Source organism: Cladophialophora bantiana, assembly GCF_000835475.1.
Source record: "Cladophialophora bantiana CBS 173.52 unplaced genomic scaffold supercont1.1, whole genome shotgun sequence".
Classification (NCBI taxonomy): domain Eukaryota; kingdom Fungi; phylum Ascomycota; class Eurotiomycetes; order Chaetothyriales; family Herpotrichiellaceae; genus Cladophialophora; species Cladophialophora bantiana.
Window position 1 is genome coordinate 396,613 of NW_015971575.1, and position 20,531 is coordinate 417,143.

A 20,531-nucleotide genomic window follows, 5' to 3' on the forward strand; every position below is an offset into this window, starting at 1 on the left:
TCCTGATCAATAGATGGAACTTGTAGCCTCCCATCCGGCTCAAGCAGCAAAATGTTATGTATTCCCATGGAGTAAACCTATTCCCTACGATTCAGGCTTCACAAAGGACAGGCCGTGTAAATCCTCGGCGGGTTTCGGATTTATGGACTCAGAAGATTGATCGAGCAACAACTCGTCCTATCACACATGCAGACACAAAGGCTGAGACAGGTCAGTCTATCGCAGGAATTCTGAGATTCCGAAATGTACCCTTTTGCATGCCCTCCACTTCACGAATTTAACTGTGGTCCCTGCTACGGCCATCAGCAATACCTTTACCACTGCTTAGCGACTTACTGGGCACAGGACAAGGCTGGACAAGGCTGGGTCTACTAGGGAGAATGGGCGGCTGTTCTTGGCAGGGACCAAAAATGGGAATCTCCAGGTAGCGGATCGCAAAAGCGGCGCCCTCAGCCTCCCGTTTCGAGCACGACATTTTCTTGATTCATGTGTCGTCTGACTGCTTTAACAACTTTTCTTTTCCAACTCCCTTGTAAACCCATTTTCGATTAGCGTCCTTTTGGTACGCGTACACTCCTTTGTTCTGGGAAATGCCCCGAGGCCTCGTGCATCTATCAGTGAGGCCGCATTTGCCCTGGAAGATCCAGTGTCGCTACATCACGAATGAGACAGAGCTAGCTACCATCAAAAGGCCGCAGCTCGGCGAGGAGAAGCAGCCTAGGATCGTCAAGAAAGTGCGCGATCCCCCCTCCAGAGGGACAGAGCATGACCGCGGGAGAGATGAAGTAGAACAACATTGGGCGCGCATGTCGCCATCTTCCACCATACGACGAGCCTTTTCAGGCATTCAACCAACAGGAGTTCCTCACCTCGGAAACTATCTGGGGGCTTTGCGGCAGTGGAAACGGCTTCACGACCAGTCCACCGACCCAAAATTCGCCATCAATTATCGTTATGAACAGTACTTTTCAGTGGTTGACTTGCATGCCCTGACATCGGACACTCCAGCCACAGAGCGCTTACGTCTCAGGAAAGAGTCGTATGCGGCTCTTCTTGCTCTTGGTTTGCACAACAACAGGAATACCACGCTGTTCTTCCAGTCTGATGTAGGCACCGTGCTTGCCATGAAAATTTCAACATCAGCTTATCGAATCACAGGTCCCGCAGCATACGTCTTTGATGTGGATTTTGAGCACCATTGCCTCAACAGGGTATCTGTCCCGAATGACTCAGTGGAAGGTACGCAGCAACTCTACATGTGTGATCCTGCAGAGTGACACTGAAAACGGCGACCCCATTAGAGCAAGTTGAACTTGCCGGAAAATGCCAGCCTCGAAAGCGATGAAGCGACAGCGAAGCTCAAGCTCGGATTATTTTCATATCCCGTTCTTCAAGCGGCGGATATACTACTATATCAGTCAGTCGAACTCTTGCTCCACCTTTTGTCGCTGCCCGTTGACGTCGAGCAGGCCATCCATTGTCCCCGTCGGGCAAGATCAACTCCAACACATTGAATTCACCCGGACATTGGCCAGGGGTTTCAATGCCTTGGTTAAGGAGTCCTCGGGTGGGAATGTATTCCGAATACCTTGGCCGGTAATCTGTAAGGTCTCTTGGTCAAGTCTCTGTCTTGAGGTGCTGACACAACGCAGCTCCCGCGAAAAGGATCATGTCCCTAAAGCGTCCGGAGCAGAAGATGTCCAAGTCTGACCCAGATCCAAAATCTCGAATTCTAATCACGGACAGCCCCGAGGAGATCCACGCCAAGCTCCGGGGAGCCGTGACAGACTCAGAACCTGGTATTTCTTTCAACCCGGAACGGCGGCCAGGAGTATCCAACCTGGTAGAGATACTGAAGCACGTGACGGAGTCTCGAGAATCAAGCGACTACATCGCCAAGGACAACGCAAATGTCAGCATGCGTGCATTCAAGGAGATGATCGCGGACGAGATCATCTCTGCGTTGAGTGGCGTCCGCGAAAATTTCCTCGCCATCATGGATTCCGGGAATGACCGGCTGCGCGAAGAAATCGAGTGGGGTGGCGCAAAGGCGCGACGAAAGGCCCGCATGACACTTGATGAAGTCCAGCAAGCCTTGGGATTGTTTGGGGTCACACTTTCTGAAGAAGAAGCGACCAGAATCAGGGAGAGACGGAGACAAGCCACGCGCAAGGACCTGGGGAACGACTTGAATATCGAGTCTAATCCGTTCGATTCCGACATAGAGGACGTGGAGTTTGACGAGGAGCTGGCCGGTAAAGATGAAGAACGAGGGCCGTTGGACAAAGAAGAGACACTCCGATCTACCGGGCACGGCAAGATATGATGGGTGTCCATGTACCTGTCTCGAGGACTGCAGTACAGATGGAGTGAAAGGCCATCGACCAAACGCATCTGCGACTACAGACATGAAGGTAATCGTTCTCGTCGGAAAAGGGTTCCTTTGAAAAAAATGGGTGGGCTATACAGCGAGTGGGTGACAAGGCTGGGAACGCAAGGCTGAGCAGCCGACGTCATCCTGCAGCCAATTTTGTACTTGAGCATTGAAAATGTACCAACAGCAGCTAATCCTCAACTTTCCTCCAGCTCTGCAGCTTTTTCCCCCAAACATGAGGACCTTTCTAGTAAAACACTAAGACCATTCCATCTCATTTCCCTGTTCGCGACACTCTCTATACGCCCACTCACCCCGTTTCCACTTCACAGCGACTCTGCAAATGCGCCGAATCCCGGTTCCCAACGCTCTTTCAAGACAAACCACTCTGCCTAGTCGCCGGCATCTCTCAAGTTCTTGTCGCGATCGTCTCCGCCATGAGAAGCACGAGCACGACGACTTCGTGGACCTGGCGTTCCACCGCCATAACCCGCCAGAGAAGACGAGCATCAAGGGTCCCGGTCCTCTAATCATCATGCACGGGCTGTTCGGGTCGCAGCGCAATAATCGGACTCTGAGTAAGTAAGGAGGCACCTCACTCTGCCCCCTTCCGCCAAGGCATACGGCTGCTAACGAGTTACGTCTTTTCAACGATACAGAACCCTAGCGAAAGATCTCTCCCGTCCCGTCTATGCGATCGACCTCCGCAATCATGGCGACTCCCCTCACTCGCCTGTGCACACGTACACGGCTATGGCACGAGACGTGGAACATTTCCTCGACACTCACAAAATCACCTCCCCCACGCTGATCGGCCATTCCATGGGCGCCAAAGTCGCAATGACACTCGCGCTCCGCCAGCCAGAGAAATACTCTGCGCTGGTGCCGGTGGACAACGCCCCGGTCGACGCAGCTTTGAAGGGTGATTTCAGCAAATACCTCGACGCGATGAGGGAGATTGACGAAATGAGACCCCGTCCCAAGAGACAGAGCGAGGCGGATAAGATCCTCATGAAATATGAGCCGGACCTGGCCATTCGACAGTTCCTTCTGACGAATCTGGTCAAGGTGCCCGTCCACACCACACCCGGAGGATCGTATGAACAGAAATCGCACGGCACGTCGTCGCCCGGGCCGCACCACGGAGGACACAGAGGAAAGCACGAGACCGAGCTGCGATTCCGGATCCCCCTTCACACCCTTGCAAAATCCCTCCCCGACATGGCCGATTTCCCGTTCAAAGATCCCGATACCCAACAATACAAAGGCCCCACGCTTGTTGTAAGAGGCACAAAGAGCCATTACGTGGCGGACGAGACGTTGCCGGTGATAGGCAGGTTCTTCCCCAAGTTTGAACTTCTGGACTTCGACTGCGGGCACTGGGTGATGAGTGAGAAGTTTGAGGACTTTAGGAGGTCGCTTGTGGAGTGGGTTGACAGGGTTGTCGACGAGACGTAATAACATGGGGTGGAGAGATGTGTTTTCGAGGAGAGAAGGAGAAAAAAAAAGGGGGGGGGACGTGACGCATAGAAAGGGGAGAATGGAATAAGGCCAGCTATTCCAACTGTCACGATGAGCTGGATACTCCTGGGTCGCTGTAGAGGAGCTCAAGGGATAGAGATGGCGCAAGCCAAGGTAAGGAAAGGAAGAAAGTGCCCTACAGAGGACATGGAATACCTTGCCTTCTGCTTATGCTTGTGCCATTCGGCGTCGTTTGCCTCGTGCCTAATGCCTGCCTGTTTATGCCCAGTGGTCTACATTTGTAGCACGAATCCCATTCCAGCACCTGCATCGGTATGTCTTCACAAGACCCCTCTGGTTGTCTTCCTCTGAAAGGGGCAAGCAAGTAACTAGCTACCACTGCTCTCTCATGCTTCCTTCTCTGGGGCACACATTCAGAGCGAGGGGCGAGAAGGAGCCTCTTCGGTTCAATGCACGCCCCTCTCTGTCTTGCACTCTTTCTCAGTCATCAAAAACCCCCCTCCACCCCAACTTAGGCTCGTAAAGGATTTCTTAGTTATGCTTTTCGTGTTTTTTGGGGGGTTGTCTTCTTTTCTCCTAGGGACCTCCAAGGCCATCATCATGTGCTCGTTTTCTTTTTTTTCCTGGGGCTCTCTTCCTCTTCCTCTCTCCCCCGACAATGACGACGACTTTTAGAAGCATTCTCCCCACACCGTTCATCGTAACACGCCAACGAAACCCCTGTGCACTCCCCCAGCTTAGACGCTCTCCAGAGGCGCGGGCTCCTTGAACTCCCTCTCGACCTTCCTGCCCTCGTCGTCCTGGCCACTCTCGCCGTGCAGGCCCAGCAGCGCGCCAAGGTCAAACTTGGGGGCCTTCAACAATTTGACCTTGCGAATGTGTACGTTCTGCAGCGGGTAAATGCCCTGGGTGGACTTTTCGATCTCGCGCCCGATGACCTCGGGGATGAGCTTGCCCGTCAATTGAGCGAGGGTGACGCTGGTGGCCTCGCGCTGGATGATTTCCGTCATCTTCTTGCGAATGGCCCGGATCTGCGAGGTGGCCGCGTAGGTAGTCTTCTTGATCTGGTTGGGGCGGCGCTTGGTAAAAGCAATCGCAAACAGCCTCAAAAGGTAGTCATCCGTGGTCTTGACAGTGATGTTGGCCTCGATCAGCGTCTGCCACTTCCTCACCAAACTCCTCAACTTGTCCGAGGTGAAGTCCAGTCCATGGAAATTGGTCAGGCAGTTCTTCCCCTGGATCTCGTCGACCCGGAGTTTGACCTTGCGGAAGGCATGGTCTTCGTCGTTCTGGAGGTCGGCAAGGGAGACTTCGAAGATGCGGCCTTTCAGGGCGTCATTGGCGGATTTCAGACCCGTGGTGCGGTTCACCAGGGTTTTGCCGACACTATGAGAACCAAAATGTCAATAGATGTCTCCTCCGGGCTTTTCATTGTGTAGTTTTGATTTTATTCTTCCTCCCTTGTTTCCTCTCCGTCTCTCTGCGGTGGATGCTGCTGGGGGCACATCGGGATGCACGTACTCTCGTTGGTTGAATGTGGACGGAGCCTTGATCGAATACCAATCTTTCCGGGTGAAGGGATCTTGCGTTCTCTTCTTCAACCCCTTCTTTCCTTTACTCAATCGCTTGTTTCTGGGGAACAAGAAAAAAGTTGTCAGTTTCTGCTGTTCATGAAGTTGTCGCTTCCCCGTCCCACAGTGGACAACGATGACTTGCGGGCGGCGGGCTGGACTTACTTTCCAACAGCCATGGTTGCGACTGGTCTCTTGTCGCAGAATGAAGCTGTCTAGGTCCGATTGGAGGCAACGGAGGAGGTTGCTGATGGTGAGTGGAATTAGGTAGAGACGAAGGGTGGGCAGGGCGAGAAGTTTTGATATCGCAGTCGATTGCGGTATGTGGGCGGAAATATTTTCTTGGCGCTCAATATTGCGGAACATTTTGGCTTTCGGCGTAAAAACAACTACGGTGAAGCACTTTTCAACCCTCGGCATTTAATGCCCCCCTTGATTGGCGCAACCCTGAATAGCATCTCGAGCCCATTCAAGGGCTTCGAAGAGGGTGATGCTTGCTTTTCCAGATGCAAGATCAATGCATAGAATGTTTGGGTCGACTTTAGCTGCTGCATGACCATGACGAGGCATTTTGTGTGCTTGCTCTATTGTCTCTGGCTCGACCCTTGACAGTCCTCTGTGGACGCCCGATGAAACCTCTATTCTCTCACTCTTGGTGGGAGCTTTCTTTCCTCTTCAGCCCATTCCCATCCGCTGGGGTTATGCGTGCGTCGCTCGTCAAATCAGATCATACGTATCGCTCGTATTTGCACTCTCCTATACCTTCATGTCCTTCATCTTATCCGCGACATTCTCCACCGCCGGCATATCTCGCTTGGGGCCACCCTCAGGAGCACCTCCTCCGGTCTTTGGCTTTGTTGGCTGCTTCCCCTTTGTCGAGACCGTATCTTTTGGCAAGTCCTTTGTGTATGGAATGATATCCGGCGTCCCAGGAGGCATGTACCGTCTTAGCACCTCGGGGACTTCAATGCCATCTTCCCTCTGGTAATTCTCCACCAGACAACACAAGGTTCTCTCCGTGGCGCACAACGTCCCGTTCAGGGCATGAACATATGTCTTTCTCGCGTCGATGGCGCCTTTCTTTTGTCCGTACCGAATCTCGAGCTCCCGCGTCTGGTAATCCGTGCAATTCGAGCAGGACACAAGTTCCTTATACTCGTTTTGGTAGGGAAACCAAGCCTCCAGGTCGTACTTCTTGGCCGCCGCATTATTGAGTGCGCCCGAGACAATCGCCACAACACGGTAAGGGAGTTTCAAGGACTGATAGAACTCTTCGGCAATGGACTTCATGTCTTCCAGGGCTTGCCAGGATTCTTCGGGTTTGACGAAGAGGAATTGTTCGATCTGGACGGCGCCAATTAGCACACTTGAGCGGATTTCTCTAGAGATAATTCAAAGGACTTGCCTTCTCAAATTGGTGAATGCGAAACAACCCCCATGCATCTCTCCCATGGGCACCGGCCTCCTTGCGAAAGCACGAAGAGTAGCCTGCAAACTTCTTCGGCAGGTCCTTCTCCGTCAACCACTCGTCTGCAAACATTGCCGAGATGGGCTGTTCGGATGTCGCAATAAGAAACTTGTCTTCTGCGTCCTTGTCTTCAATGACCTTGTACAACTCTTCGTCGAATTGCTCCAACTGCGCGGTCTTGGCCATGTACTCTGCCTTCATAAAATATGGCGGTTGGAGGGGATCATATCCCTTGGAGACGAGGAAATGTAAGCCGTAGTTGATGAGGGCTTGGTTAAGCAGAACCCCCCATTTTCGAAGGAAGTACCCTCGATGGCCCACGAGTTTAACGCCTCGTTCGCCATCGTAGACTTCTGCGCGGGTCATGACTTCGTGGTGGGAGAGACAGTCACGCTTTTCTTCCGTGAAGCCTTCAGGTGCCCATTTCGTAACTACCTCATTGAAGTCCTACACGTCCATGTCAGTGAGCGTCCGTCTTCTTGCCCGCAGCATGTGGACTGGCCGCAACTGACCTCGTTGTCATTGACCGGCACCGAGTCGTGCACGTAGTTGCCAATCAACTTGCACTTGCGGTCTCTCAACCTCTCCTTCTCGGTGGCTTCCTCTTCGATCTTCTTCTTCTCTTTCTCTAGATTCGCCTTTTCTTGCAGCAGGTGGTCCGCATCTTGTTTTGCCTGTACACCTCAGCCCATCAGTCTGGGGGTCCTCGTAAAGTATCCACGAAGGTGGTCCACCGACTTTCTTCAGCTGCCCGATCTCTTTTTGGACCGCATTGATCTTTGCGCCGAATTGGCTGGCCTTGTAACGCGCTGTAGCCTCGAATTAGGGCGGCTCCCCCAAGAGGTAGGGAAACAGACTCTGATATGCATCATTCCAGAGTGCAATGACCTCGTCGACAATTTCGGTGGGGGCGTACCGCTTTTGCAGGCTGTCGATAACTTTTTGGGGATCTCCCCCTCTACGGATCGGTGAGCCAAGCTGCGCCCTGAGGTTGTGAGAAATGCCTTACCTGGAGACAATGAGGTCTTGGACTTCAATCATGGTGATAGGAAATGCGCAGGATTTAGAAGCAAAGAAAGGGACTAGAACCGACGGTGCTGTGTAGGAGTATGATTGTCCTTGCCAGCAGCATGTGTGGTACTCCAGACAGGTGGTCGACCCCCCTAGTAAAATGGGTTGTGCCCCTTTCGAATGAACCCCGCGAGATTTGCGGAGCCTCGTGAGCCACTCCGACGATGGAAATAACATGTGCCAGTTCAGAAACAGTAAACAGTAGACGCCTAACAGCAACAATTGAAGACGCATCAGCTAAACAAGGGAGTCGGATGGTGAAGAATATCAAGTACAGGGTAATATTATCCTAGCTGTTGTGCCACAACCATAGCCAATTCCATCTCTTCGTCTATCGTAGGATTTAGCAAAACCGACCCGGCAAACATTCTCCTTCGCTCTACGAGCGACTGAACCATTTCTCGTTTCTGAGAAGACGCGCTCACCTCCCTTCGTCCCGCGGAATGGAAGTGTGACGGGAACCGATCCAAAACCGAACGCCTATTGGCAAAGCAAAACACATCGATGTCTATCCTGATATTTCCCAATGCCCAACTGAGGCCAAAAGCATCCCAGCCACAAGAACGCCCGATCTGACATATTGAGACAACCAGAACCGAAGCGACAGAAGAGAACTCCCCGAAATCAAACAGCCCCAGGCGGCGCGGTGGGCTTCGCTGTCCACTCGACGACCCTCACAAGTCGTGCAACTGCTGCTCTTCACATCACTGCACACTTCCCACCGCCCGCAGGCTTGTCGGGTTCCTGCGACTTTTCGATTTCGGCAATCATCATCTCAAATGCTTTTGCCACGTTGGTGTTATTCCGTGCGCTGGTTTCAATCCAACCGCAATGGAGTTCCTGGCCCAGCTTTTGCCCTTCTTCGGCCGCAACTTTGCGTTGTTTTTTGGCGTCGACGTCGCTCTTGTTGCCGACGATCATGATGGGAACCGACTCGGCGCCCTGAAGGCAGACGTCAGCATGGCTTTGAAGGGAGGGTGAAGAGGCTTCGTTGACGGTGGCGTACAAGATGGTTCAAAAGCTTATCCCGAATTATCCTCACCATGTCGAAGGATTGCCTTGAGGCCACCGAGTAGACAATAAGGTAGCCATGGATACCGATATACAGCTTCGAATTCATGAGACTGTATTCGTCCTGTGCCCCGACCAAGCGTCAGCCTCCTCTAAAAAGGTCCGCATATCCTCTTGCAGAATGATGCCTCGTACCTGTCCGGCAGTATCGATGATTTCGGTGAGAAATGTCTGGCCTTTGTAGACAATCTCATGGCTGAACGTGTTCTCAATCGTGGGATAGTAGCTTTCCACAAAGTGCCCTTCGCAATATTGGACGGTCAACGAGGATTTGCCTGCGCTCCGGGGAGGGGAAGTGTCAGTTTGTGGCCCTACTATTTTCGCCTTGGCCTGGATCTTGTTCCGCAGTACAACAACGACTCAGACGGAGGGGACTGACCGACAGATCTACTGCCCAGAATAGCAATCTTTCGCTGTTTGATGGACGGAGCCATGGTTTGACAGAAAATCTGGGTGTATTTTTCTAATTTTTTCCTCGAAGGGAAAACGAGAGTATGGCGTCAGGGCCGTATGAGCCCAGCCCAGATCCTAGTTCGCGCAGAAAAATGGTGTGCAGCTTTTCTAGCGCCAAAAGTGGCATGGAGAGGAAAATGATAAGTAAGAAATGATCGCCAGTGTCAAAGCGACGGACAAGGTAAGGCCATGGTAGATATCGCGTACAAGCCGAGAGCCAAAATAGAGCAAAGCAATAGGTAATAAGAACTGGGTGATGACGGGCTGCGGCGGAGCCCCAAGTACCCAAGGACCAAACGGTTACGAGAAACAGCGTGAGAAGGTTTATTTTGTCGCCGCGCTTGCCGTGTCGCCGTGATGTCAGTGCGGTCAGTACGGTCAGTGATGGGATGAGGATCGGGAAGGGACGGTACGTATAGGCCGGTAAAGGCTATAGCAGGAGGAATACGGCGAAGAGTCAGGAGCCAGGAGCCGGGAGCCGGGAACCAGGACCTGGGCTCATTAGGCCCCAACTTCACCGACATTTTGCGAGGTTGTAGCATGCAAGATGGAAAAGCATGACGGCCGGACTTGATTTTGTTTGCTTTCGCCCGAAGGCCTTCTGGGCCACGAACAATCCTAGTACAAGTATGTATTCGCTACCGGCGGGGAAACGTCGCAACACATGAGCCCTGCGCACACTAAAGGTGTGCAAGGTGTCTTCCCCGCCGCCAAGATGATTACCTACTGTAGGCAAAAACCGCTCGCGCCTCAGCCCGGATTGGGACAAGGGTGATACCGCCCTTTGCTCGCCCGTCATGAACGCTCTCTGCTAAGCACTCCTTTGCGCACTGCCTGAGGACTGCCGGAGCAAAACATGCCCAGGCCCTCACCAGCCTAATCTGGTCCCTGGCGATCGGCCAGCCCTCACGCTACTGCCTAAATTCCTACCTGCTTGTTAGTGTAATTACTACATGCTACCGGCTAAAATCGGACATTGCCCTAAACTTAACCCTCGTATACTCACACCAACATCAAATGGAAACGACCGGAGCCGCTGGCCGGCATCGATCTAAACAGGCGAGCCAGACGAAGAGGGGGCGTACGAGGGTATCAGACGAGGTAACCCATGCTCGAACACAGCTCGCTTAGACACGTGACTCTTGAACCTGCTCTGCAACATACTGTACGCCAAGCACCCCTAACCATTCGGATTGGAATGCTTTTGACCCAGAATTAGGATGACAAAATTGGACGCCCGTCTTTTGCATGATCAGATCCTATCGCCCTCAAGCGTTAAATCGCGTAACGGAAATACTTATTCTCCTTATCCGTCAAATCCAAGAATTCCTGGCCGTTTGGTTGAGGTGGAAGTTCGGCGGCGTTAAGGTCTCGCCTTTTGTTCGCTCGCCAGTTGATCCACCAAAGCCCCAAGATACACAGCAGAGAGGCCGAATAGACACCAAGAATAGTATACTTTGCCTTCATATAGTATGGAGGGTCGTGGAACGTCTGAGGTCCGATCAGGAAACCGACGCAGTAAGCGATCAAGATCAATGCATTGACTGTCGTCTTCTTTGTGTATCCTGCCACGTTGGTGCTGACAATGCTGAGTATCAGAATCAGAGGGGACGGAGAATTTCCCAAGATGATATAATAAACAACCAATTGGCCCATGCGGTAAGCTGTCGGGCCGTGGCTGGACAGACCGGCCATGATAGCGATAGAGAGTATACTGAGCATGATAGCCAAACTCGCCGTCAACATGCGATTTCGAAGCTTGCCGGCGAGGTACGAAAAGAAAAGATTCGTGACAATTTGGGTCACACCGCTGGGCATGCTGATGAGGAGTGTGGTTTTGGAGTCGAATCCCCAACCTTTGATGAGCAACGCAAAGAAGACGGTCAGGCCTCCGGATGGAATCAGCCACAGGACACAAAAAACACAACACAACCAAGTCTGGAGGATACTATCAGCAGCAAGCTCAAAGATGACATCCAGTGTCAGGTCAATCGCTTACCCGTGGGTCTGTGAACGCTTCGCGAAATTGTGGCCATTTGAAGACCTTGCTACCGATACCTTGTTGATTGACTCGAAGACGTTCAATGGCAATGTGTCGGTCATGATCATTGAGCCATTTGGCGGTAAGAGGAGATTCGGCGAAGGAACAGAACATGAAGCCGCCGAAGATGCAGGTGAGACCACCCGAAAGGATGAACAAGGCTTTCCAGCCGGGAAATGTGATGCTGGGGTTGCCGAGAAATCCTGCCGCAACGCCATATGCGAGGGCAGCACCTCCAATCTGGGCTGCCGCATTTCCAATGTACCAAAATGCGGTTCGTGTTGCTTGCTCGTCACGTTGATACCATCGCGCCGTGACGAGCACGAAACCGGCCGTGACGGCTCCTTCAAGAGCGCCGAGGATGAATCGAACCACCATCAAACTGGCAAAATTGGTGCAAACTGCGTGAAGGCAAAGCACCACACCCCATGCTACTATTATGACGGATAGATATCTTGCAAGGGGAAAGCGTTGCATCAATCGATTGTGGGGATAGACGAATGCCAGGTATCCAAAGTAGAAGATGGATCCGCACCTGCAAGATCTGATCAGCACAACTTAACCCTGGTCTAGCATAGGTAGGAGGCATCCTACCAGGCATATTCTGAGGATGTTAGCTCGGCGTCTTCAATGATGCCCATGACTGAAGAATAGCTCAGGAGCGTCTTGTCAAAATACTGCACCATGAAAGTCAAGAACATCCACGGGATGATATGACGATCGATGGTGCGCCGGATACATTTGTTTTCAACCTCATCGTAAGTCAATGTCTCTCCCAAAGTGAAAGAAAGAGCAGCATCGGCCTCTTTGGCGACCTTGACAGGTTGTTCCTCGATAAAGAGCTCTCCTGCAGCCACGCCACCTTTCAGGTCATCTGACGTCCAGGGCATTGCTGCTGGCAATATGCCAACCTGCATAGAGGTGTCGGATTGAGCACAGATTTTGGGCTTGCGGAGAGCAAATGCTCGGGAATGTGGACTTGGAGAGGTCTTTACCTGATTGCTCTTTTATAGCTGAGTCGTGGGGATATATGGTCAAGCGATTGAGAGTTCCCCGGACCTGTGCAGAGACTCGTCCGTCTCTGTTGCCAAGGGCCCTGAGGCTGGAGGAGGCAGCTTAGAGACTAGAGAAATGTCACACAGTACGTCTAGAAAGAGGAAATTACCTTGGTATCAACGCTGGATCGAACCTCTTCCACGACTTTGTCGCTCACTCCATGGTATCGTACAGATTGTTGGTCGTGCAACCTCGGTCCTCACCAACCACTGGCTCTGGAAGGAAGGGGTTAACCTAGCGTTGTTCCTTGTCTGCGGCTCAACTCCGTTGTCAAACTTCTCGAGCCATTTGTCCCCGCATATTGTATCAGCAACTGCTTATCACGCGGAGTGATCGCGGAGACCACGCTGGGTGGTAGTAGAAGTAGAATAGCAAATTGTAGGAATCAAAGCTAACTAAGCACGGGTTGCCTTCAAAATGTGTCGTGGAGCTTCCTGCCGTGATTGCATAATCACCCAGGTCAAGCGCGGCGATGGCGCTGTTCTTATCCGGCGAGCAGACATAATGATCAGCTCGCGCTATGTGCGATCCCCTTGTCTTGGGTAGATGTCGGCTCTGCCTACGGAGACGGATGGGTGTGGGACTAACTCGATTGGGTAATATGGGAGACCTCTTGGCACTCCGACACCGTCAACAGGGTGTTCGAAGGGGTATTTGAAGGCTTTTCTGTCACAGATAGAACTTCTCTTCCTTCTCAATACCGACCAATTTTATGATCCCTAGATTGGTGCAACAATGAATAACGTCGGGGTTTCAATAAAGTCAGAAAACGAGACAACTCGTTCGATTTCGGAAGACTTCCATCGACCATTGGTGACTCTACCACAAGGCAGGCTGAAGGGAATTGTGCAAACGGATGGCTTACCTCAGCCGGTAGAGTGCTTTTTGGGCTGCGCTTATGCTCAACCTCCAGTCGGAGACCTTCGATTTCGACCACCCGTCCCGGTCGAGCCGTCGTCGGCAATCTTCGACGCCTCGGAATATGGTAGAGCAGCCCCTGGAAACCCCCTGATTCCACCCCGTATCCCTCTGGTCTACGGTGAGGATTGCTTGACCGTCAACGTTTTTAGGCCGAGGCTCGAGTCAAGCAAGGGGCACCTCCTGCCAGTAGCGGTCTACATCCATGGGGGTGCCTTCAATCGCGGAAACTCCTCCATGCACAACACTACGTCCATGGTCGCTTGGTCTGAAGAACCCTTCATAGCAGTCTCGTTCAATTATAGGGTTGGAGCGCTTGGCTTCCTGCCCTCGCAAAAATCGGCGGAGGAAGGAATTCTCAATCTTGGCTTCCAAGATCAAAGACTCCTTCTTCGATGGGTGCAGGAAAATATCCAAGCCTTTGGCGGCGATAAGAATAACGTGACTTTGATTGGACTTTCCGCGGGAGCAATATCTGTGAGTACAAGATGAGATAAATCGAAGTGGACATTCTCTAATGCTAATGTAGATTGGGCATCTTATTCTTCATTATAGCGATGAAAATCCTGGCCCTTTTCACCGAGCTATAATTGAGTCGGGTTCAGCCACCACAAGGGATTGCCGCCCTTATAACTCCAAAATTATCGAACAGTACTTTACAGACTTTCTGGCTCACGCAGGGTGTCCACAAGACCTTACGGCTCGTGACACCTTTGCCTACCTACGCAAATTACCCCTATCCGCGATCACCAGTGCTCAGGATGCTGTCTTCGACAAATACAAGCCTACGATGCAGTGGGCTTTCCGTCCAGTCATAGATGGAGACATCATTCGACAGCCACCACTAGAGAGCTGGCACCGCGGGCAGTACTACAAGATTCCCATTATGACCGGATTTTGTACAAACGAAGGGTCTTTATACGTGGATCGGAAGCTATCGCACCCAGAACAATTCACTCGGCTCATGCAAACTCTACTTCCAGGCCTACCTGGAGAAGACATTGCTCGGTTGAATGACCTATACCCAGATCCGTTGACTGGGGATCCGACATACCAAGACGAGAGGACGGGTAAAGACATTGGAGCAGAGTACATGCGCGCGGAGGCCGCATATGGTCAGTACGCTCTTATTGCACCAGTCCGGCAAACAGCACATCTCGCCTCGTCGATGGCAGACGCGCCCCCGGTGTACCTTTACCACTGGGACGTATTTACCACGCTCTATGGCGGTGCCGCCCATGCGGATAACTTGGGATACGAAACCTTTGATCGTGCCACAACTTCACTGTCTCGTGGTCAAGAGGAAGTGGCGGGTATGCTCCATGCCTATATGACAAGCTTCATCTGCCACGGTGGCGATCCGAATAAGTTACGCGGGAGGTACAAGCATCGTCCCACGTGGGAGCCGTACACTCCTGATCGCCCTCTCACCATGATCCTGGGTAAAGGGAATAGGGAGCTGATAGGAGGAGACGTTGGGACGCCAGCCGAGCTAACTCTTGAGACTTGTTACGATGAGCAATGTAAGTTTTGGTGGGAGAGAACCCAAATCACGCAACAGTAAGCTGCAGAAGGCCTCGAATCGACTGGGGAAAGGAGAATTCTGTCACTTCAGCCGCAAAGGAGAGGTCTGACAGGCGTCACCGAAAACACATAGTGCAGGTCTAACTTTAGCAAACGCCGTGTATCAGACAAAGGGGTAGGAAGATACCAAATGGAACTTACAAATTCGTCGGAAGCTCGATGGCCATATGTGACACTCGGTCTCAACGCAGGATAAGACGTTGTTGAAATGTGGTGCCGGCAACAGAAGCTGCCCTAAAACCCATCCCTTCGCGCAAGTAGTTCATCACCACGGGAGTTCATGACGATGCGTAATCAAACACCCGAGAAGCAAGACACCTTGTCACCACTCACGAGGCCGGACTGCAAACAATGGTTATAGCCCACGAGATTTCCCAGGCCACGAATGGATCGCTGTACAATTCGGAGCTTGGCTGCTATCGATATCAGGATTCAGGAGCGCTCAGATGCCCAGCCGACCCGCATTATGAAAATGGCCTAAGTGATAGCACGCACTTAGCCTAGCGCTGGCGCTAACACGACGCTGATTGCCGGCCTCGCCGTGTCGCGAGAAGCCAAAAGGTCGTACACGGCATCAGAGATCCTCAAGGAGTTCGGCTACATCTGAGGGCCGGCAGCTTTTTGTGCTTTGCCAACGACGTACACCGCTCGAAAGTTGAGTGGTGTTGTTTTGGGGCACTACGGAGGTCATCCGGGGGGGGATGTGACAAAAAGCATAGCACCAACCACAGCTCCGATTGTCTAAGTCGGAACCCGGGAGAGTGCAAATCAAGATGAGTTTGCGGCATCATTTGGGATGGAGATCATGTAAAGAGCATCTCATTAACCCAGCGTCAAAGGGAGCCGGACAACTTCTGCGCGTTAGCAACTATGAATTCGGGACTAAACGGATAGTCGGTATAGCCCACATGGCTCATCTTCAAGTAGAATGATTCTCGAAGATAAGGGTTCAATTGGATGTTTTCGCGGATCCTGTACGGCAAGTCAGGCGAGCTGATATAGAACCGCCCAAATGCAATGCATAGGTTTGAGTCTGCGTAAAGCTCCTCGGTGACCTTTTTTGCTGTTTCGGGCGTAAACCCGCCAGCTAATATGATGGGAGTCAGTGGTCCCCAGAGCTTGATAAATGGATCATTCCGTCGTGTCAGCACGTGGTAGGAGGCTGTCGCCACGTCCCCTGCATAGCGGCTCTCGACGAGATGCAAGTAGGCGAGACCAAGTTTCTTGAGCTCGGAAATCATGTAGCAAAACTGAGGCACCGGATCTACCATTCTCTTGCCGTCGAAATCAGTCCATGGGGATAGCCGAATCGCGACCTTCTTGCTGTCGCTGACCGCCGTGATGATGGCCTGGGTGACTTCCAGTCCGAAACGAGCACGGTTCTCAATACTTCCGCCATAGTTGTCGGTACGATGGTTGCAAACGTCCTGGAGGAACTGGTCAAGAAGATAGCCGTTTGCTCCATGAATCTCGACGCCATCGAAACCTGCAGCCATGGCGTTCTTGGCCGCAGAAGCGAAATCGTCAATGAAAAGCTGGATCTCGTCTGGCGTCAGGGCGTGGGGCGCTCGGGCACCGTCCTCGGCAGGCATTGCGCTGGCACTGACCACCGGATAGGGGCCTCCCTCAGCACACTGCAGGAGCTGAGCGTCAGCTCGTCGGCCTAACGCCCAGAGTTGAAGGAAAACGAAACATTCCTTCTCGTGGACGGCGTCTGTGATCTTTTTCCAGGCAGCAATCTGTCTGGAGTTCCAGATCCCTGGCACATTGGCTATACCGGATGCTCGGGGGCTTATGAGTGTCGCTTCGGTTATGATGAGAGTGCCCGGAGTTGAGGCGCGTTGAGTGTAGTAGTCTCTTACAATATCGATTGGAACGCCGTCTTCATCCGCTCGATACCGCGTCAGTGGTGCCATGACGATGCGGTGGTCGAGCGTGACATTGCCAAGCTGCAGTGGGGAGAACAGTCGTTCGCCAGCCATGATGAGCTATTGACGAAGATATTGTCTAGAGGACGAAGGTCGATGTGTCTTTCTCTGTCGTTGAAGCATTGCGAGACAGGTTGATAAGGAGTTTTATACTTCGTGGTGGGGCTCAATGCTCGATACGTGTTTTCGACCCTTACAAATATAACTAAGGAAGGGCGAGAATCGCTTGAGCTCGCTGATCAGCATTCCGATGTCTTCAACCTGTATGACCTTTGCACTCTACCTAGACTGTTTGCGCATTCACACAGGTACATATGCTGCTCAGGAAGAATGACCAATCCGAGCGCTGTATCCAAACACTTTAAGCCACGATTGGTTTCGTTGTGACAGATGAATTACGTTGAAGTTGATCTGGAAGTACCTTGTCCATTTTGTGAATCTAACCGAACCTAGAAAAAGACCCACTGGCCCACTTGCGGGTGGGGTCGTCAAAATCAAGAACTACCAGAATAGATGACGATTGTAGTCCGTCTTGTTTTGGGCCAAACGCGTCCAAGTTCAGGTCTGCAATGAATGTTGGTTAAGCTACCACCAGGTCTGAAAACGGACCGATCAAGCCCTATGAGCTTCGGGCCAAGGATTCTGGGAAAGTTCCAGGTGTGCAATTAGGGGTAGAGTGGCATAACGTGCAACGGAGTCGCTCCGTTGCGAGGGCCCTATCTCGTCGCTTATCCCCGTCCAAATACCGTCAGATGAGATGCCCCGGCGGACGCGAGTTAGTTGTCAGTCAGGAGGTCTCTAAACATCGATATCCGTGTCAGGCTTGCAAACTCAACCATAATGGCAAGATATCGGCTCAGTCTCGACTCGTGCTGTACGTCAGATTCATGATAGCATGTCGACCAGGGGTCCTTTGCTCGCCCTTGGCCAAGTAACGTCGACTCCACATCTCCGACGTAGGATATTGTATACACATCTATAACGTCGAATACTTAGCCGCCTTTTTCTTTCGTTTCTTTTATTTCAAAAACATCTCCAACATCAACACGGCGACTCGGCGAACTCAAATGTGTTGGGGATGGACTAGCAGACCAGCATATATTCCTTGAGGTATTGGCTATAGTGGCAAGGCCCAAGCTTCCGGTTAGCTGCCTCGAGTTCTAGACCGCCGGCTCCTTGTGGCTCTCTTCATGGAATGTTTCTTGCTGGGGCCCTGCAGTGGTCATCTCGACATGAGCATCGGCTGCCTTCTCAGGATTTTCTTCGACGACATGCTTGGGTATGACCACACCCTCCTCGCCGGTGAAATATTCGGTTTCGGTAATGTGAAAGACTGCCAAGTAAATGAAGACGATCACCCCAGTAGCGTAGAACGCAAAGATCGTACCAGCCTCCTTGATGTAGGGGACAGCGATGGAGTCGAGACCGAAGCAGATGGCTTCACCGGCGGCGAGAAAACTTCTGTAGACCCCCTTCGTGCCATCATTAGTCGAGACATTTTCAAGGCAGAAAGGAGAAGGAACTCACCGCATAGACGGCTGACTTGCGAGGTGAGTTTGTCATGGCGCTGAGGAAGTAGAGAATAATGTACTGAAACAGGACGCTCGACACCCAAGTCATCACGAAGAGGATGAAAATAGGAGCAAATCGTGGCTCACTCCAATCTAGAGGATTGGTTGGTGGGTTGCGCCGGTCATAGTCACGAACGCGTATGATCTCCCAGGTCCAAGAAGCTATCAGCGGCGTGCTCACAACAGCGAGTCCGATGAATGCTCTCTTACGGCGAGGCCAGGTCTTGTGGTCCAAGATCTTCTGTAATCCATAGCCGCAGGGGACCTGGAAAACGACTGCCATAAAAGACAGGAGACATCTTGTCCTCAGATTGTTGTGATAAGCATTGACCGAGCCCGAGTAAACCAGGAAAGTCTCTGAAGGGAGAAACGCTGGAACCATGACCAGGAGTTTCCAGTCCTTGAAAATTTCTAGGTTAGATTTCAGCTCTTCAATCCACCCACGGGATTTGACTGTGAAGAGTCGTGTCCCATCATCCCGGACAATCTTCCAAGGATCTCGCAGAACAAAAGAAAGAAGACAGGCGACGCCCATCATGGCCAGAATGATGACATAGACAGCCGTTGGAACGCCCGCAACATCTGTCCGGTTGCGATTGATGACGAGGGGAATGAGTCCCCCAATGGCCGCACCTACGGCTTGTAAATTGACCGACATGGTGATGAACGAGCCTCGTTCCTGTTCTTCCGAGTATGACATGGCGATCGATCCCATGGTAACCCAGATCAGGCCAGCGGAGAGCTGCCTCCTTAGCAGCGGAACAAATTCAAGTGGATGTTTGGACTCACACCTATGGCAACGCCTCCAAAGATTGCAAACCAATTCCTACCAGTGGCATCAAAATACCATAGTCCGCCGACGTAGAGGATGAAACCAATGACACCAATGCAGGATGATAGAGCAGGCCCAATCGTGTTGAGCACGGTGCCACCAAAAGCGGAGGAGAAAAACCAAATGGCGCAAAGTGTGCTGTTCACAATTTGCACGGTTTCATAGGAGCTCGGCTTGCCACCACCGGCGCCAAGTAGGTTGAGTGCCTGATAGAGTCCCGCGGTCAAGCCTATGATGACTCCCATATTGACACTGTTACACGTCAGTAAATATGCGAGTATTGACATCCGAGAGAACTTTCTTTTGCCAATATGGAGAGTGCAAATGAAGGGGTGGGAGACCTGGAATTTTAAGAGCCATGATGGAAAACCAAAGTGTTCCAGATGCACAAATCGTGGGCTTCCACCTGTCGTGAGAGGAGGGTTGACCCTTTATGAAGGGAGGGCGTCAAGATTGCAGGCGCCCAGAATCTTTCACCCATCATACTCAGAGCTCCATCTGGCGACATTGTGGTGAAAAGGACGGCGCTGAGTCTACACGACGCTCGGTAGACATACCACCATCAGCGTTTGCATCTTCACCCTTCGAAAAGCGTGCCTGGAGGGAGGTCCTCAGATAATGGGCACGGGACTCCCCCTTGATAAGTGATGACCTCGCGCTGATAGCCGCCTCCCGCTACCTTAGCAGTTAGGTACCTCGTATAGCATCGCCTAGAACGAGCATGGTGAGTGGCGCCGAATCCGCTGCACGCAAGAGAACGTTTCTCGATCAGTATACTTCGCTTGTCTCCGTCAGAGGCAAGGTCTAGGTTCAACGCATGTTCTGTAGCTGGTATTACCCTAATTTCCATCGCAGGCTTCATGGGTAATGGTAGAGCATTCTGCAGGATGGTTTGTGGATGACGATTGTTGCCCACTTTGAGAATTGGTCGGTAGATCAAATGGAGATCCTGGGCCGTAAGGCTGACAAAATCCTCTCAACCGGCCCTTGTCTCAAGCAGGCGAACAACTCAGACACCCGTGGCAAGATGAAAGTGAAGACTAGAAACCATGACCTGATGGAAAGCCCCACGGCGCCTAAGGCAGCCAACACGAAGCAACAAGTAGCAGTG

The 20,531-nt window shown here is 52.0% G+C and overlaps 9 protein-coding genes across 9 annotated transcripts; 3 read left to right on the plus strand and 6 right to left on the minus strand.

The window, feature by feature from the left end:
- Positions 1-590: 590 nt before the first annotated feature.
- Positions 591-2,326, plus strand: Z519_00140 (tryptophan-tRNA ligase; the record flags this gene model as incomplete). The annotated part of the gene is made up of 5 exons (XM_016757899.1): positions 591-1,106; positions 1,159-1,239; positions 1,302-1,417; positions 1,467-1,603; positions 1,653-2,326. The coding sequence occupies 5 exons, from the start codon at positions 591-593 to the stop codon at positions 2,324-2,326; spliced, it is 1,524 nt and encodes a 507-aa protein (XP_016625148.1).
- A 391-nt stretch (positions 2,327-2,717) lies between these two features.
- Z519_00141 (uncharacterized protein) lies at positions 2,718-3,832 on the plus strand (the record flags this gene model as incomplete). The annotated part of the gene is made up of 2 exons (XM_016757900.1): positions 2,718-2,956; positions 3,034-3,832. The coding sequence occupies 2 exons, from the start codon at positions 2,718-2,720 to the stop codon at positions 3,830-3,832; spliced, it is 1,038 nt and encodes a 345-aa protein (XP_016625149.1).
- A 761-nt stretch (positions 3,833-4,593) lies between these two features.
- Positions 4,594-5,606, minus strand: Z519_00142 (40S ribosomal protein S1; the record flags this gene model as incomplete). The annotated part of the gene is made up of 3 exons (XM_016757901.1): positions 4,594-5,242; positions 5,378-5,488; positions 5,593-5,606. 3 exons carry the CDS (start codon positions 5,604-5,606, stop codon positions 4,594-4,596), a joined length of 774 nt encoding a protein of 257 aa, XP_016625150.1.
- Positions 5,607-6,183: 577 nt separating this feature from the next.
- Z519_00143 (serine-tRNA ligase) lies at positions 6,184-7,936 on the minus strand (the record flags this gene model as incomplete). The annotated part of the gene is made up of 6 exons (XM_016757902.1): positions 6,184-6,808; positions 6,861-7,342; positions 7,408-7,569; positions 7,634-7,704; positions 7,753-7,880; positions 7,905-7,936. The coding sequence occupies 6 exons, from the start codon at positions 7,934-7,936 to the stop codon at positions 6,184-6,186; spliced, it is 1,500 nt and encodes a 499-aa protein (XP_016625151.1).
- A 729-nt stretch (positions 7,937-8,665) lies between these two features.
- Z519_00144 (uncharacterized protein) lies at positions 8,666-9,471 on the minus strand (the record flags this gene model as incomplete). Its single annotated transcript, XM_016757903.1, has 4 exons — positions 8,666-8,908; positions 8,973-9,101; positions 9,173-9,312; positions 9,417-9,471. 4 exons carry the CDS (start codon positions 9,469-9,471, stop codon positions 8,666-8,668), a joined length of 567 nt encoding a protein of 188 aa, XP_016625152.1.
- Positions 9,472-10,765: 1,294 nt separating this feature from the next.
- Z519_00145 (uncharacterized protein) lies at positions 10,766-12,421 on the minus strand (the record flags this gene model as incomplete). The annotated part of the gene is made up of 3 exons (XM_016757904.1): positions 10,766-11,428; positions 11,490-12,066; positions 12,126-12,421. The coding sequence occupies 3 exons, from the start codon at positions 12,419-12,421 to the stop codon at positions 10,766-10,768; spliced, it is 1,536 nt and encodes a 511-aa protein (XP_016625153.1).
- Positions 12,422-13,322: 901 nt separating this feature from the next.
- Z519_00146 (uncharacterized protein) lies at positions 13,323-15,069 on the plus strand (the record flags this gene model as incomplete). Its single annotated transcript, XM_016757905.1, has 2 exons — positions 13,323-13,982; positions 14,035-15,069. The coding sequence occupies 2 exons, from the start codon at positions 13,323-13,325 to the stop codon at positions 15,067-15,069; spliced, it is 1,695 nt and encodes a 564-aa protein (XP_016625154.1).
- Positions 15,070-15,922: 853 nt separating this feature from the next.
- On the minus strand, positions 15,923-17,071 carry Z519_00147 (uncharacterized protein; the record flags this gene model as incomplete). The annotated part of the gene is made up of 1 exon (XM_016757906.1): positions 15,923-17,071. The coding sequence occupies one exon, from the start codon at positions 17,069-17,071 to the stop codon at positions 15,923-15,925; it is 1,149 nt and encodes a 382-aa protein (XP_016625155.1).
- A 1,106-nt stretch (positions 17,072-18,177) lies between these two features.
- On the minus strand, positions 18,178-19,665 carry Z519_00148 (uncharacterized protein; the record flags this gene model as incomplete). Its single annotated transcript, XM_016757907.1, has 3 exons — positions 18,178-18,489; positions 18,545-19,330; positions 19,378-19,665. 3 exons carry the CDS (start codon positions 19,663-19,665, stop codon positions 18,178-18,180), a joined length of 1,386 nt encoding a protein of 461 aa, XP_016625156.1.
- Positions 19,666-20,531: the final 866 nt, after the last annotated feature.